The 13,937-nt window shown below is 35.9% G+C and overlaps 1 protein-coding gene across 2 annotated transcripts; it reads right to left on the bottom strand.

The window, feature by feature from the left end:
* Positions 1 to 1,124: 1,124 nt before the first annotated feature.
* On the bottom strand, positions 1,125 to 10,698 carry LOC131334352 (cycloartenol-C-24-methyltransferase-like). 2 transcript variants are annotated; one of them, XM_058369317.1, is made up of 14 exons: positions 10,525 to 10,698; positions 10,230 to 10,340; positions 6,066 to 6,132; positions 5,498 to 5,571; positions 5,268 to 5,352; positions 5,099 to 5,154; positions 4,109 to 4,163; positions 3,775 to 3,822; positions 3,604 to 3,687; positions 3,268 to 3,384; positions 2,752 to 2,835; positions 2,514 to 2,642; positions 2,097 to 2,194; positions 1,125 to 1,462 (listed from the first exon to the last, which is right to left on the bottom strand). In XM_058369317.1, the coding sequence occupies exons 2-14, from the start codon at positions 10,310 to 10,312 to the stop codon at positions 1,402 to 1,404; spliced, it is 1,041 nt and encodes a 346-aa protein (XP_058225300.1). In that variant the 5' UTR covers positions 10,313 to 10,340; positions 10,525 to 10,698; the 3' UTR covers positions 1,125 to 1,401. The 2 variants fall into 2 exon arrangements, with proteins under 2 accessions (XP_058225300.1, XP_058225301.1); XM_058369318.1 differs by having other exon boundaries at positions 10,230 to 10,698.
* Positions 10,699 to 13,937: the final 3,239 nt, after the last annotated feature.

Genomic DNA, 13,937 nt, shown 5'->3' with positions numbered 1-13,937 from the left:
AAAGCTAATGCTTGCCTAAAGTAATTTTCCTTCTACTCGAAGTCCCAAACCAAAAAGAAAGCAGACTATTTATCAACAGATGTACAGAAGGAACTTGAGTTCTTCAACCAGAATCATCCTCAAATAAAGGGTACCAATACTTCTGAAGGAAAATCAGTCCTTTTTACAATGATACCTTTTGGTATCCCATGGATTTGGAAATGAGATGTTTCTTTTGGAAGTAATAATTTGGGGCTTCCTGTTCTTCAAAGGACCTTTCAATATAGATGGTGGAAAGGAATTTGGAAAAAACACTGTCGAAAATTCGCAGTGCCACTCAAGAATTGAAATTACAAATAAAAAGAAAGGATAATATGTCTACCAAAAATCCTTGCCCAGATAAGGGCAAGAAACCCTACTCTGACAGATGATGAAGTGGTAATCAAGACCATGGATTACATGAAGGATCAATTCTTGCAAACGGTTCAAGCAAACTAGGCTGCTGATGATGAATCAATGACATCAGCAAAAAACAATGAGGAAGATAATAATCCTTTTACATGCCTTGCAGGGGAATCACAAGACCCCTACGAAGATGATGGTACTACACCAGCACCAACTTTAGGTGACTTTTGGGACAGCATGACTGAGATGATGACAGAACAGCTGTCTTCCCGCAAAGGAAAAGAGAAAAATCAATAATTCAAAAAGTCTCAATTATGGAGTAACTTTGAAGTCACTCAATAAAGGAGTGGTGATAATTACACAGCCAGCTTTCGTTGGGAATACTCGTGACGATGGGGCCCAGCATGTATCCGACATGTATTTCCATACATTTTGGTTGTAATTTCACTTTAATTTGTATTTCATTTCTTGTAGAGTCCTCTATATAAAGGATGCGTCAGTCTTAGTAGTGCCATCTCTTTCTCTCTAAAAACCAAGTACTCTGATCCTCTCTCTTCTCCCTTGTAAAATTGGCTTAGGCCTTCATAATAAGGTCAGTTTGTCTTAGACGATCTTTTTTGCCTACTTGATAACCTAAGAAGAAAAATTATTATTGACAAAATACATGATCTACGAAAGTGAAATCTTTCTTTGCAAAAATAAAATACCGAAATAAAGTGATCACAAACAAAAGCCTAAAATTGAGACCAAATATCAATAAAGTGAACACAATATCCCGACTAATAAGGCGAGGAAAATTTCACATAACATCGGTAAACTATGGAAGACCGAAGCAAAGAAATTACAGCCAATTAAACAAAAATACACAATGGGAAATTGCAACGCAACAAGCAACTCAGAAAAATAAACCCAGAGAAGCAATTACAGAAAAATAAATTGAAACCGAAATCTAGTAGTCAGGATTCCCGGAAAGATTCACCACAGCACAACAGCTTGTTAATTCATACCGAGCCATGACTAGCTGTCCAAATGAGGCTTCCTAGCCAAGACGAAATACATTCCCGTGAAGATTTCTTTCCTGAAGCACAGAGTCAGATTATCACGAGTCGAACAATTATTGGGTTCTCCATGTTATTTGCAAAGATAATTCCAAGGGAGCTGAGAAGTTTATTTTACTAATAGAATTATGTGTTCCATATAAGATACACTTTTCAAAAAGGACTTGAAAGATAGAATTCTAAAATGGCCAACAAGAGAGCACCAACAAGAGCTGGATAAAGAGCACACCTTTTCGTCCTCAATCTTCCCAAGAACCAAAATGAGCCGCAAAGACTATAGGGGTATGCGCGCACACTCACGCACACACACCTGTATAATATATATGTATATGTATGTATATAAATGCATACAATTGGAAGGGCAACATAATCTGTACTTCTTCATTCATCAATTTCTACGGGAAAGATGTTTCCAAAAAGAAAATACTATGGGAAAGAGTTACTCAACAAACTCAAGGCCAAGAACTGATTTTATGTATTGAAGGTAAGCAAGAGCCCGTACGGCTCTTTTCAAATCCTGAAGAGTTAAGCACCAGTTGTTTAGATGTCACGCTCAGAACAAGATACGCATAATCACTAATGAAGATGACTAGTCCATAAAGGGTATGCCGGTATGGACAGAGACGAATAAATACGAGTCAGAGTAATTCTCACCTTCCACCATCATATAGCCCATCTGCAGCTTTCAACAATAAATGTAGAACCCTTTGACTTCCCTTGGGGGCAAGCCCAATATATTCCATGCCCTTGGCCTTCAGAGACAAAAATCAAAACTTTGATTAACTATGCCAACATTTTGGAACAGAAAACATATGACCCTATATGATAAAAGCAATCACGACAAACCAGAACTTTCCCAAATCGTGGTGTTATCATTGAGAGTTCATAAAACCCAGATCTGTCCATAAAGCCTTAAAGCCCTCAGCCCCTCACTACTCGGTTACCCCATTTCAGGGGAATTGGACAGAAGCATTCCAGCTAAACCTGTGTTTTTCCCTTAAAATCTGCTAAAATTATTCGACTGAAAATAGACATAAAATAATGTGGTGGTAGCATGTGCACGGCTCGTACCATGTTTCTCAAAATAAAACGTCCAACAGCTGTATTACGGAAGCCAATCACTGAGAAATATTGATTTTTCTCCAAAGGCAAGTACCAAGGGACAGGTGAATCTGCTGCAAGATCTTTATCCCATATTACCTTCATATACCGGAAAAGAAAAGAGAGAGCTCGTTATTCTGGTCATTTTGTCCGATCTGTTGACTATTAGATGAGAGAGATTTCAGTAGACCAGCAATTTGTTACTCACTTCAAATCCTGCTTGCTTCACAGCCTCAAGGCATTGTCCTATAACCCTGATATCAGGGAGGCCATTACCAAGCTCGATTTCTGCCTGTGTCAACAAAATTTGAACGAACATACAAGCATCTATGTCAACTCACTGTCAAAGATACTATCTAATAGCATGTTGTTGGGAATGCCTTGTTTATGCCTTGTATTCTTTAGTCCCACATTGGTTAACTATGTTGCTCCTATTTATGTAGCCTATTATAAATAGGGCTTTTGGGGAACTTCTATGGTATCCTTTTTGGGGCTGTCATATTGGTGGCCTTTCTAGACGAGTTACGGATCATAGCCGGCTCTTTGTATCTCTTCTTCACGTTGGTTAGTGAATCCTCTCTCTCCTTGCCCGTGGACGTACCCAATTTGGGGAACCACGTATATCTTGTGTCTTTGTGATTTCTTGTTTAGTTTTCAATTTCTCGTTCTTAGCTTGCATTCATAGCGTTCGTTACAACACATGTTTGGTTGTGTTTGCAGAAACCTTGATATTTTGGTGTTCTTGATTGTGGGGATCAAAGGAATTAGTCATGCACCACTCGTACACAGCAAAACACTGACCAGGCTTCAGTACTCTATAAATCTCTTTGTAGCACGCAACCTTTAGACAAGAAGATTATGACCAAAAAAACACACAAGTAAATAAATGAAGGGACTTTCGGATGGTAACACAGGTATAACCAATAGGCAATAGGAAACAAACAAGGAAAACAAAAAGTAGTTAAAAGCTTTACTCATCGTAAGACAAAAGCTATTTTTATCCTGACCAAAGAATGCTTCTGAAGCTTTTAATAGGATGTTAAGGGTTTAAGACACATACCAAATCTGGAGCATGGCATGTAGCCTCAATTGCATATACAGCATCAAAACTATTGTCAGGAAATGGCATTTTCATGAAATCCGCCTGCAGTAGTTTGAGGGAGAAAAAATCCAAGGCTTGAAATAGGAATCTCATAACAAAACCATGAGAATTATTTGTAAAACTACAGACCTTGACAAAGTCGCATGTCTTGTCCAATCCAACTTTGCGGGTCAGTGCCTGTAGAATAACCGAAACACCTAAGATTTATCTCTCAGGAACATTGACAGCCCTAGTAACGAAATTTTTAGGTAAACAAATACAGCATGCTATAATTATTCTTGGTTTACGAATCCCAAGTCAAAAAAAATAAAACAGAAAATTGGATGCCCTGTGGACAAGAATCAACTATCTGAATTAAGGAATATCAATTTAGAATTCTATAATGATTTTTTGTTAGTACAGAACACCAGTGACTATAATCATCATCCCACGATACATTAAATTGTAAAGCACAAGCATGTACCTTTCCTCTTGTTATTTGGTATTCATGGATATTCAATCCTGTAATGGAGGTCATGCTGCCAGAAATCAGCCAACAAACAGATTCTCAGCACCAACTCTTGAAAAAAGAAAAATAGTTAACTAGTACAAATCTTCATGGCCCATCTGAATAAAAAGGAAATTGGCATTAGATATAGAAGCGTTAATACCAGCACTACAATAACATTAGAAATAGTGTTACCGGGAATCCGTGATCACTAGTTACTAGTAAATGAAGACTACTAGCGGACAATTTCTCAGCAGTCACCAACAAGAAAACACCACTGGTGCACCGTATACATGTTTGAAATCGTTTCTATTTGGGCTTTAAATAGAGAGATCAGCTATGGAGCTACCCGATCCCCAATCAACATTCTTGCTCTGGTTATTTGAATAACATTCATACATTCAAGACTATATAGATCCTAAATGCAATTACACCACAAATCCCCTAACAGTTATCATCTGTCATGGTAGGATCTTCGCAAACAATTTAGGAAAAGGCCTTTCCCCCATTGATGTTTCAAAATTAACAACTTAACTCTCTTGTCGTTAATGGTCGTACACGGGGCCAACTTACTGATTACTGATGCAGGACATAATGCTGTGATTACAATCGCAAGAAATGTGTGATTGGTTGGATATCTATGTGATTAATTGGTAATAGATGGAAGGGTCTTCGAATTTTCCTTTTCTATTTTAGTAGCATGTTCTGCCATAATCTTAGGCAGATTTGGACTTTTGATTGCTTTCCTTTTTGGTTAAGATCCTAGTAGTTTAAGTATTCTTGTAAGGCAAAAGATTATGTTTGCGATTTGCTTATAGCAGGGAGGTAAGTGAGTGTTTCAAAAAACTTGATGAAGGGAAAGTGAACTTTATCCTAGAATGAACCACAAGCATAAGGCACGTCACGCAGATGCTTTAAAAGCATCACTTACATAACAAATTAGGTTTACTCTTCAATAATCAATACCTGAACTGGGCAATTTCCCTTAATGGTCCACCAATTCCACACCCAACATCCAATACCTACGGCATTAACAGACAGCTAAAATCATTAATCTCGGGATAACTTGCAAGAGTTGAATTGAATATTAAGTCTAAAATTCTACTCTTGGATTAATTCAGCAAGAAATTAAGACCTTTTGTCCAGGTTTTAGTCCTAGCTGTAAAGCAATGAAGTGCTCATGTCGTTTTTTGCTCTCTGGTAGAGACTCCCCTTTCAATCTGCAAGCACAGGTATAGTACCCATGAAATTATTTTATCATCAAAGGTTACAAAGGCACCCATGTATGCACGACCCAGGTAATGCATTAAATAGCTTAAGAGTGAAATAGAAAATTGAGCTGAAATGGAGGGGACAAATATCGACCTGTTCGCAAAATGGAATGACTCTCCCCATCCATATTCAAAGAAGGCAGCAACAAGGTCATAGTATTTATTCACCTGAAAACCTCATCACATACATATATATAGTCTCCATGATGCCAATAGTAAATCCAATTAACTCTTCTTCCAAGTAGTAAATTTAAGAAAGAAAAAAAAAAAGAACATATTTGGACCGAGTGCATCACATCGACAGTTGTAAGTGATATCATGCTTTGACATAAACATTTTTAAATGAATGCACCCACAGTTGGAAAGTTGTGACTTGAGAATTATCAATCAGTTCAGGAGTCAAACGAAGATCAGGATTTTTTTTTGAAACAACCAAAATCATAATCCAAAGCCAACACAATTCGGTATTCATTGGTCATAAATTGCAGATCACACTAGAAAGATAATCAACAAATTTGTTTTCTGTAACTTCATCATGTAAGACTATTTCTTTCTAGTATACTGTAGACCACAAAATATATCTGCTCGAAAGAGTTAGCATTTTAAGAGGATGAAATAAGGATGAGTAGCTTATGTAAAGAATGTCCAATGAAATTTAGTACCATATCAGTGTAGTTATCCTTTCTATCTTTCTCTTCGCCTCCATAGCAACTGTGATACTTCTCATACCTGAATCATTAGACAGACTATTACATAAATATGAAGTACTTGGAAGTTGGAAAAGCATTAACCATGTTAATGCCACTATTGGCATGCAGAAAAAGGTCATTCTTTTATGTGTGTTGCAGATGATACTAATTGCATTCCTCATAAAAGTCATAATTTATTGTTCTCGAAGCCAAAAAGACAACGGGAAGGAATCCCAAACCCTATATGGTCGGTAAGCATTGTAGAGGTGGAAGTAGCTCTCTTGGAGATAGATCATTCCCTTGATGCTTTTCAGAAAATGGAATGGAGGTTGAGAAAGTCAAAGAGGAAGATTAGTAAAAAGAAGCTTCTAGCAGAGCTTGGGGTCAAGGCCGAAAAATTGAATCCTCGAAATAAGAAAGTCCCCTCTTGTTCTTTATCCTCCGATGACATCCAAAATTGGAACTCCATCCTTTTTAAGAGAGTTCGTAAGGCGATGGATACAGGTACCACTTTGGGCATTAAAATTAGAGGGGGAGAAGTTTTAATTTAAAGAAATATGCTGAAACGGAGGAGGCCGAAATAGCTAAAAGGATTAGTGCTCTTGACGATTTGGAGGTAGATGAGGATTTGGAGGATGATGAGGATTGTGCTTCTCTCTCTGGAATTTTAATTCCTTAGATTGGCGGTTTTTGGCTGTCGGATTTGTATCTTTTGGTTTGTCTTTTGGTTTTAGTGTTGTTCTCTTTTGGTTTGTGTTTCTGGTTGTTTTGGTTTTAGGTTGTTGGATTGTTTTGCGGTTTTCATGCTTCTATCTTGTGATGTTTTTGGTTGGCTTCTTGCTTTCTTTTGGGTGTGGTTCTCAAGTGACTTTTGCTGATGTGCCCGTGATCCTTTTAATTTTTGTTTTCATCTTGAAAGATTACTAATAAAATCTTCTTTTTGCCAATAAAAAAAAGAATCTCAAACCCTCAAGAATAAGTTTACTAGGAATGAGGTAGACATTAATAAGTTTACTAGCAATTAAGCAGCACAGTCTGTCATATAAATGGGTTCGATTCACAACCTAAGTAGAGATTAATCACACAAAGTAGACCCCACAAGATGACAAAATTCTTTGGTTACTTATTGTAAAAAACACAATGAATAGTAATTTCACCTCCCACCACAAATCTAGACAAATCCATATTAACATTTAATTTCACCTCCCACCACAAATCTAGACAAATCCATATTAACATTTTTTGTACCATACAAGTATTTTTGCTAAGTCACATTGCAATGATACTCCCTCTATTCTCTTTACTTTTTTTGATAAGTCATATGTCCAAGCTAGTTTACGAGCACCTCGATTAATTAAGGGAACTAAAACACCTTTCAAAAATGATACTCCCTCTCTACCCAATTGTTGGTCTCTAAGCATTTTTTGTTGTCCGAAAATTATGGTACCTCTTTTGAAAGTCAATGCGTGAAAGTTGATGAGTTCATCTTCTTACCTTGCCCTTTTCAAACTATTAACTAAAATAAAAAACAATGATAGACGCTCCCTTGCGCAAAGGTAATAAAGGTCAAATCAAATCTGAAAAAAAGTGTAATGGTGATATTTGGATTCTTCAGAATTTTAGTACAGACCAACAATTGAGGTTCCTTGGGGACTGGGAACAGTTCAAAAGTCCTTTTCCAACATCAACGTTGATGTATTGAAACCCACTATGCCCCTTCATGAACTAGGGAAAGCAGATATACCATCATGATCAAGGAACTTTATTCACCAAATTCTGATCATGTATTCTGTTTATCTATTACAGTAATGTGTTTGTCATATGATATCGCCATCTAATTACCAGCCCTTTCTTTGAATAAATGTAATTGACAGCTTTTTTTGAATGGTAATTGACAGCTGAGAAGGAAGATAACGTGCGGGAAGTACTAGAACTAAAATTTTACTACTAAAATATTGGAGTAAAGCATTAGAGCCACTTTTGATTGGCTGTCTGTCTGCATTTGACATAGAAGTGGATTTCAAAATATTTGAGACGTCATTTTACAGCATCTAAATAGTAAGAGCATGTACACAAGACTAGTTAAACACCCAATTTTAGGTATTTTACCTATGCAAAATGAGAAAAGTAAATTGCTTTTCCCACCCCCCCTGACACCACACCCCTCCCGGTCCCACATCTTTTTTCCTCTTTTACCCTTCCTCAGCCCTTTTAATTACCTCTCTCCGCCATTTTAATTGGTCTGGGCTCTGCTAGCCCCAAACGGCGACGTTTGGGTTAAAAAAAAATTCTCACCATCAATTTGCAATCCTATGGAGCAAAAACGTAATTATGAGAGCCTTAGAGACAAAATTTGATTATGTCTCTTTAGAATAATATGATCAAAATAAAAAGATCTTCACACCTATTCAAACGCATTAAAAATTGAAGTACTTAATTTTTTAATTATATTTTTTAATATATAAACGGTCTAAAAAAATTAATTGCTCAAATTTTCCATCCGTTTGAATCGGTGCAAAGATCTTGTTATTCTTATTATATTGACAAGATCTTTGCACCCTTTCAAACGGAGCGAAAATTTAAGCACTTAATTTTTTTAGACCTTTTATATATATTAAAAAATATGGTTAAAAAATTAAGTGCTTCAATTTTTAATGCGTTTGAACGGGTGTGAAGATTTTTTTATTCTGATCATATTATTTTAATTTATTTCTTTATTTAATTACTCATATCTTTTTAAGGCCTTTCAACAAAACACCCTAAGACTTATTTTTTAGTTCTAAGACTCTCTTAGGATGTCCATTGAAAGGCTTTGGAACCAAAAATTTATTACGACCATTTAGGATGAAATGATCAGAAAAAATAGCATCTTTGTACTGATTCAAACGGATTGAAAATTGAAATACTTATTTTCGTAACTATATTTTTTAATCTATAAAGGACAAAAAAAGAAAAAAAAACAGTCGTATAAACATGATCAATTGAAACATTTTTTTTTTCTTAATTACTTTACAAAGCCTAAAATTAGACTCGAACCTATTAAGAGAAAAAAAAATTCAAACTAGAAAGAAAGAAAATGAAAAAAAAAATTAAACTGGAAAGAAAAGGAAAAGAAAGAAAGAAAGAAAGAAACTGTAAAGAAAGAAAGAAGAAAAAGAAGAAAGAGAGAGAGAGAGAGAGAAAGGGGCGGGGTAATTCCGGAAAAGGGGTGGTGGGGCCGGGAGGGGTGTGTGTCAGGGGAGGGGGGAATAGCAGCTCTCATGAGAAAATGAGGGTACAACAAACTAGGTAAAAAGAAAGGTAAAATACATTTGAAATTTTTGCTCGGTAGTTTTGGCGATGTACTGTAGCACAGGTATAAGTAAAATACTATTGTTTCTCTTTCCTCTCTCTATCTCTCTCTCCCTCCTTGTGACTAGGTCGTCAGCAATTGTGTGCAATGTAGGTAAAGTAGGAAGACTGGTGCAGTGTGGGAGAAGAAAATGAATCGGTAAAGTAAATATTGGATACTGTTCATAGGCATTTTTGCTCTCAACTGGTGTACATGCTCTAAGATAATTCCACATGTGTCTAAGCAAAAAGTAAGTTTTGTCCTTATTAAAAAAAAATTGTGTTTGTTAGTTTTGAGTCAAATTTTTGTTGATTATTGATTCGTCATGATTATTGATTCGTCTCAACAAGAAGAATAAGAAAACTCAAAAAAATTTAAGAATTAGGTTAAGAATTAAATCTCTTTCCGGCAACGATACTCAGAATAGAGTACTTATCTCTATCTTTTTAGTATTACTCCTTCCGTCCCAATTTACTTGTCGTTTTTGGGAGTTCATGTCACTTTTCAATTAATTATATCTTGTAATTTATAATATTTTAGGTGATTTCGAAAACATTGAATTATAGAACAAATCGAGATTTATCAAACAAGATCCATATTTGATATAAAATTCATTATCACTTTAAAGATATCACTAGTTTTTTAATCCAGTTAGAATAAAACTGGAACAAATAAATTGTGACGGAGGAAGTAGTAATTATTTCATTTTACTATTCATTTTTGGTATGGAAACGATACAACCAGTATTTTCAAGTCAAAAGAAGCAAACAAGAGAAATTTAAGAGAGTGAGTGTGTGCGCGCATACGTCTCGACGGTGGAGAGAACATCTTCTTTTCGGATCCCTCCGGTGAGACCACTGGCGAGATCAAAGGCACCCGCTTTCGACATCCCTTAAATTCACCAACTACGCCAAGCTCTAAAACCAAAAAAAAAAAAAACACAGTATAATCGAATAATCAGAAGCAATAATCCCATTCCTACAGCTAATGTTGCTTTCAGAAAGACTTTCAGGGTGGGGGGGAAAAAAAAGATCAAAAAATTAGAATCCAGTTAATTTAGATGAGTATTATTGAGTAGTAAAAGGGATCGCCGGAGCTTACATAGAAAGTGGAATCCGGAGAACCCTAGAAATACAGACAGAGAGAGAGAGTGAGAGGCTGCGAATGGAGAGGAGATTTGAGGGTGCCATTTTTATACTGAATTTGAGATTCAGATTGAGCGAGTGATGAATGTAACAGTGTGTGTGTATGTGTGTGTGTGTGTGAGAGAGAGAGAGAGAGAGAGAGAGAGAGAGAGAGAGCAGGGAGCGGAGCGCCGTCCGCGGGTGTCGTGACCGAATGAATATATGAGATGGTGAAATATATTGTGAGGAGGATAGATATAGGATTGTTTAAAGAGGGGCGTGGACTGGGATCAGTCATTGCATAGGTAGAGAGAGAGAGAGAGAGTGAGTGTGTACCATGGCTCCAACCACGTCCCGTCAGCGTTACCACAAGTGGCGCCAAAAGAGATCAAAAAATGTTCGCTTTAGAAAGGATAGAAAGAAAGGAGTCCCGATCCGATCCGAACCGTTCAATACTGTAATTAATATTTTGCATCTGCCCAGAGACTCTTGGTTGAAAAAAAATGAATTGTTCACGCAAAAAAGTCCCCGAACATCCAAACATTTGAATTTCTCAACTTACCGTCCAGATTTGAATTATTTGCTAATTGCTTTTGTCCAAAACTTGGACGAGAGAAGATCCGATCGCATTGGTAAATAGTCTAGGAGTCGTCACTTTTTATTTTTGATAAATTAAGACACAAAATAACATGTAGATTGTGGTCACTTTGAATCGTCACTTTTATGTGAATAAATTAAGAGACAAAACCTAAACTTTAATGCTACAAAATGTTATGTAATTGACTATTTAAATAGCGTGTAGTTCTAATAAGAATAATATAGTAGCATATTCTATTTGTGGATCGAGTGGTATCACAGAATTATTCTTAAATACAAGATACATATCATTTTTTTTTTCCTCTCCTTTTCTCCGCCAGTCAGAATTCATTGACATTATCAAAGTCTTTTGGGATACAAATCAATTTTTTTCCTCTCCTTTTCTCTGCCAGCCGCAATTCATTGACATTATCAAGTGTTCTAAGATACGTGTCAATTTTACTTTTAAATATATTGAATAATAAGATGGGAGAATGCAAAACCTAAACTTTAATGCTACAAAATGTCACGTAATTGACTGTTTAAATCGCACATACATTCTAATAAGAATTATATAGCATATTCCATTTGTGGATCGTGTGATATCACAAGATTATGCTTATATACAAGATACGTATCACTTTTACTTTTAAAGATTTTAAATAATAAGATATACGTATCGATTTTTATTGTGCGACACACGTCGGAAGATACAATCGCAAAAGAATTATTGTGAGCTATGATAATGGTGGGGAAGAAGCTAACCAAAATGTATTAGATATTCATGTGGAGAAACAAATCACAAACACAAGAATAAAAGAGACTAAGATATGTGTGTTTCGGCATACATTCAATATAAACCTACTTCATGGCCAAACAAAGGAGAGACGGATTGCACTAAAAATAAAGAGAACAATGCTTTGAAGAGGTATAAAGGCGACAAAGAAAATTCTCGTAAAGAGACAAAATATCCGACCCAAAATTACAAGTTCTTTCACCAAAACTCAATTGAAACATCTTAACTATAAAACTCACCGAGTCTCACAAAACCTAGTTTCAACCAAGAGACAATGAGATTTCAATAGATCCCCTAACAACGAAGTTCCACCAAGTGACGGGAAGCCAACACATCAACATTGAAGAGCTTCCCGAGGCCAAAGGGCTCTACCAAGCCTACAAAAGAGGGTCAACCATAGAACAAAGAAGATGTACCAATAATCCAAAGGTTTTACCAAGGACCCGTAGGGGTCTCAAAGAAACTGAGAAGTCCAACCTCGCTTTAGAGAGTCTTGCTATGCTTATAGCCTAAGAGTTCTTTCTTTCTGTTGGCGATTCGATCAAACCAACAAACACACAATGCACAAAGATAATCAATGACAGAAAGCAAGAATGCGAGAACAAAATTTTTTAGGTGGTTTCCTAATAGTTTGTTGAGTACATCCACAACTCACACTAGCTTCCACTATCCATCAAATAAATTAAGAAAGAGTGCAAGTTAAAGAAGAAAGTATTTATAACTTGGGATTTACATCACCAATTACCGTAGTACTCCTATTTAGTTTTTTGGGACATTGCTCCCAGTGTCCCCAAACCCTCAACCAACCGCAACTCAAATTAAATTAGGCTTTACAAGCTCAACACTTGATAAAAGGGGCATCAAATAACTTGATGAAAGGGGCATTAAAAAAAAAGTTGAGCTACATCCAGGTGCAATTGTCGGTAGTTTCAATCGAACAAAATTTATGGCTACCCTTTTGGCCGTCACATAGACCCTACACCATAAATTTAATATTGCTTCTATTTATACTGATTGCTTTAAATGCTATACTGCAGCTAACAGAGCGATCTGACTCTCACTATGCAGACAACTTTTTGTTGCGCAACTTTGGCTACGAAATTTCCAAGTTAACTTTTTGCAAGATAACCAATTTTGACCACCAGAATATACATTCCTCATATGTCTTGTTAAACGGGCGATGATGTCCTCTACTACTTCTACAACTGCAAGAGGAACACCGTTTTGGACGGAGCTACTGCGGATCTTCACATCTTATTTTTGTAGCTTACTTTTTATACTTGTCGTATTTCCCTAGTAAACTGTTATCTCATATATATGCATTTATTGCTTTGCCTCAAAAAATAAGTCGAACTTTATGAAAGGGGCATTAAAAAAAATCATTCTTCAAGTTAAACTTAAAGAGTTTATTCATTGATTATACGAGCATACGGTTCTTGGTGAAGGCCCTCTGCAACCAACAAACGTTAGTCGCCAATTTCATTCCATTTTAAGTTTTCTTTATCCCTTGTGTAAATGTAATTGGCATTTTCCGAATTCCGACAAATCATTTGTGCTTGTAATTGATTCTCAATTATGTATTTTTTTTATTTGGGTTTGAGAGTAGAGTGTCTAAGTGATTTTAGATATTCCACCCTTTGATTGAAATCGCTACACAAGAAAGAAGTTCGCACTCAATGGAAAATGTGAATAAATGCATTGAATAAAGGGCAATAAAGTAAATTTAAGTAGATAAAGACAAAAAAAAAGAGTGCAAAAATCATTTGCAATACACGAATTCACAAGTTTCTCGGATGTCAAAATTGTGGAGGCTTATGAAATTGATTGGAAATGCATTATAAAAAAAATTCTTGAATTTTTACTGGTAAATATTCCACATTCTACTCTTCTCCAAACTTATTTTCTAACTTACCTTTACTAACTGATTAACATATTGGGCTTAATTAAGCCAACTGTTTTTTAATCGAAAAATAGTTAAATTCAATTGCTAATAACTATCTATCGATAATAAATACTAT

Source organism: Rhododendron vialii, chromosome 7a (assembly GCF_030253575.1).
Source record: "Rhododendron vialii isolate Sample 1 chromosome 7a, ASM3025357v1".
Classification (NCBI taxonomy): domain Eukaryota; kingdom Viridiplantae; phylum Streptophyta; class Magnoliopsida; order Ericales; family Ericaceae; genus Rhododendron; species Rhododendron vialii.
The sequence above is the reverse complement of the archived record's forward strand: the minus strand, read 5'-3'. Positions and strand labels throughout refer to the sequence as shown.

Excerpts from the sequence above, each read along its gene's own strand:
- LOC131334352 (XM_058369318.1), bottom strand. The coding sequence starts at position 10,312 with ATGTCGAAAGCGGGTGCCTTTGATCTCGCCAGTGGTCTCACCGGAGGG. Across the intron at positions 4,164-5,098 it reads AGGGAAATTGCCCAGTTCAG|CATGACCTCCATTACAGGAT; the intron begins GTATTGATTATT and ends GATTTCTGGCAG. Across the intron at positions 3,688-3,774 it reads AGACATGCGACTTTGTCAAG|GCGGATTTCATGAAAATGCC; the intron begins GTCTGTAGTTTT and ends AAACTACTGCAG.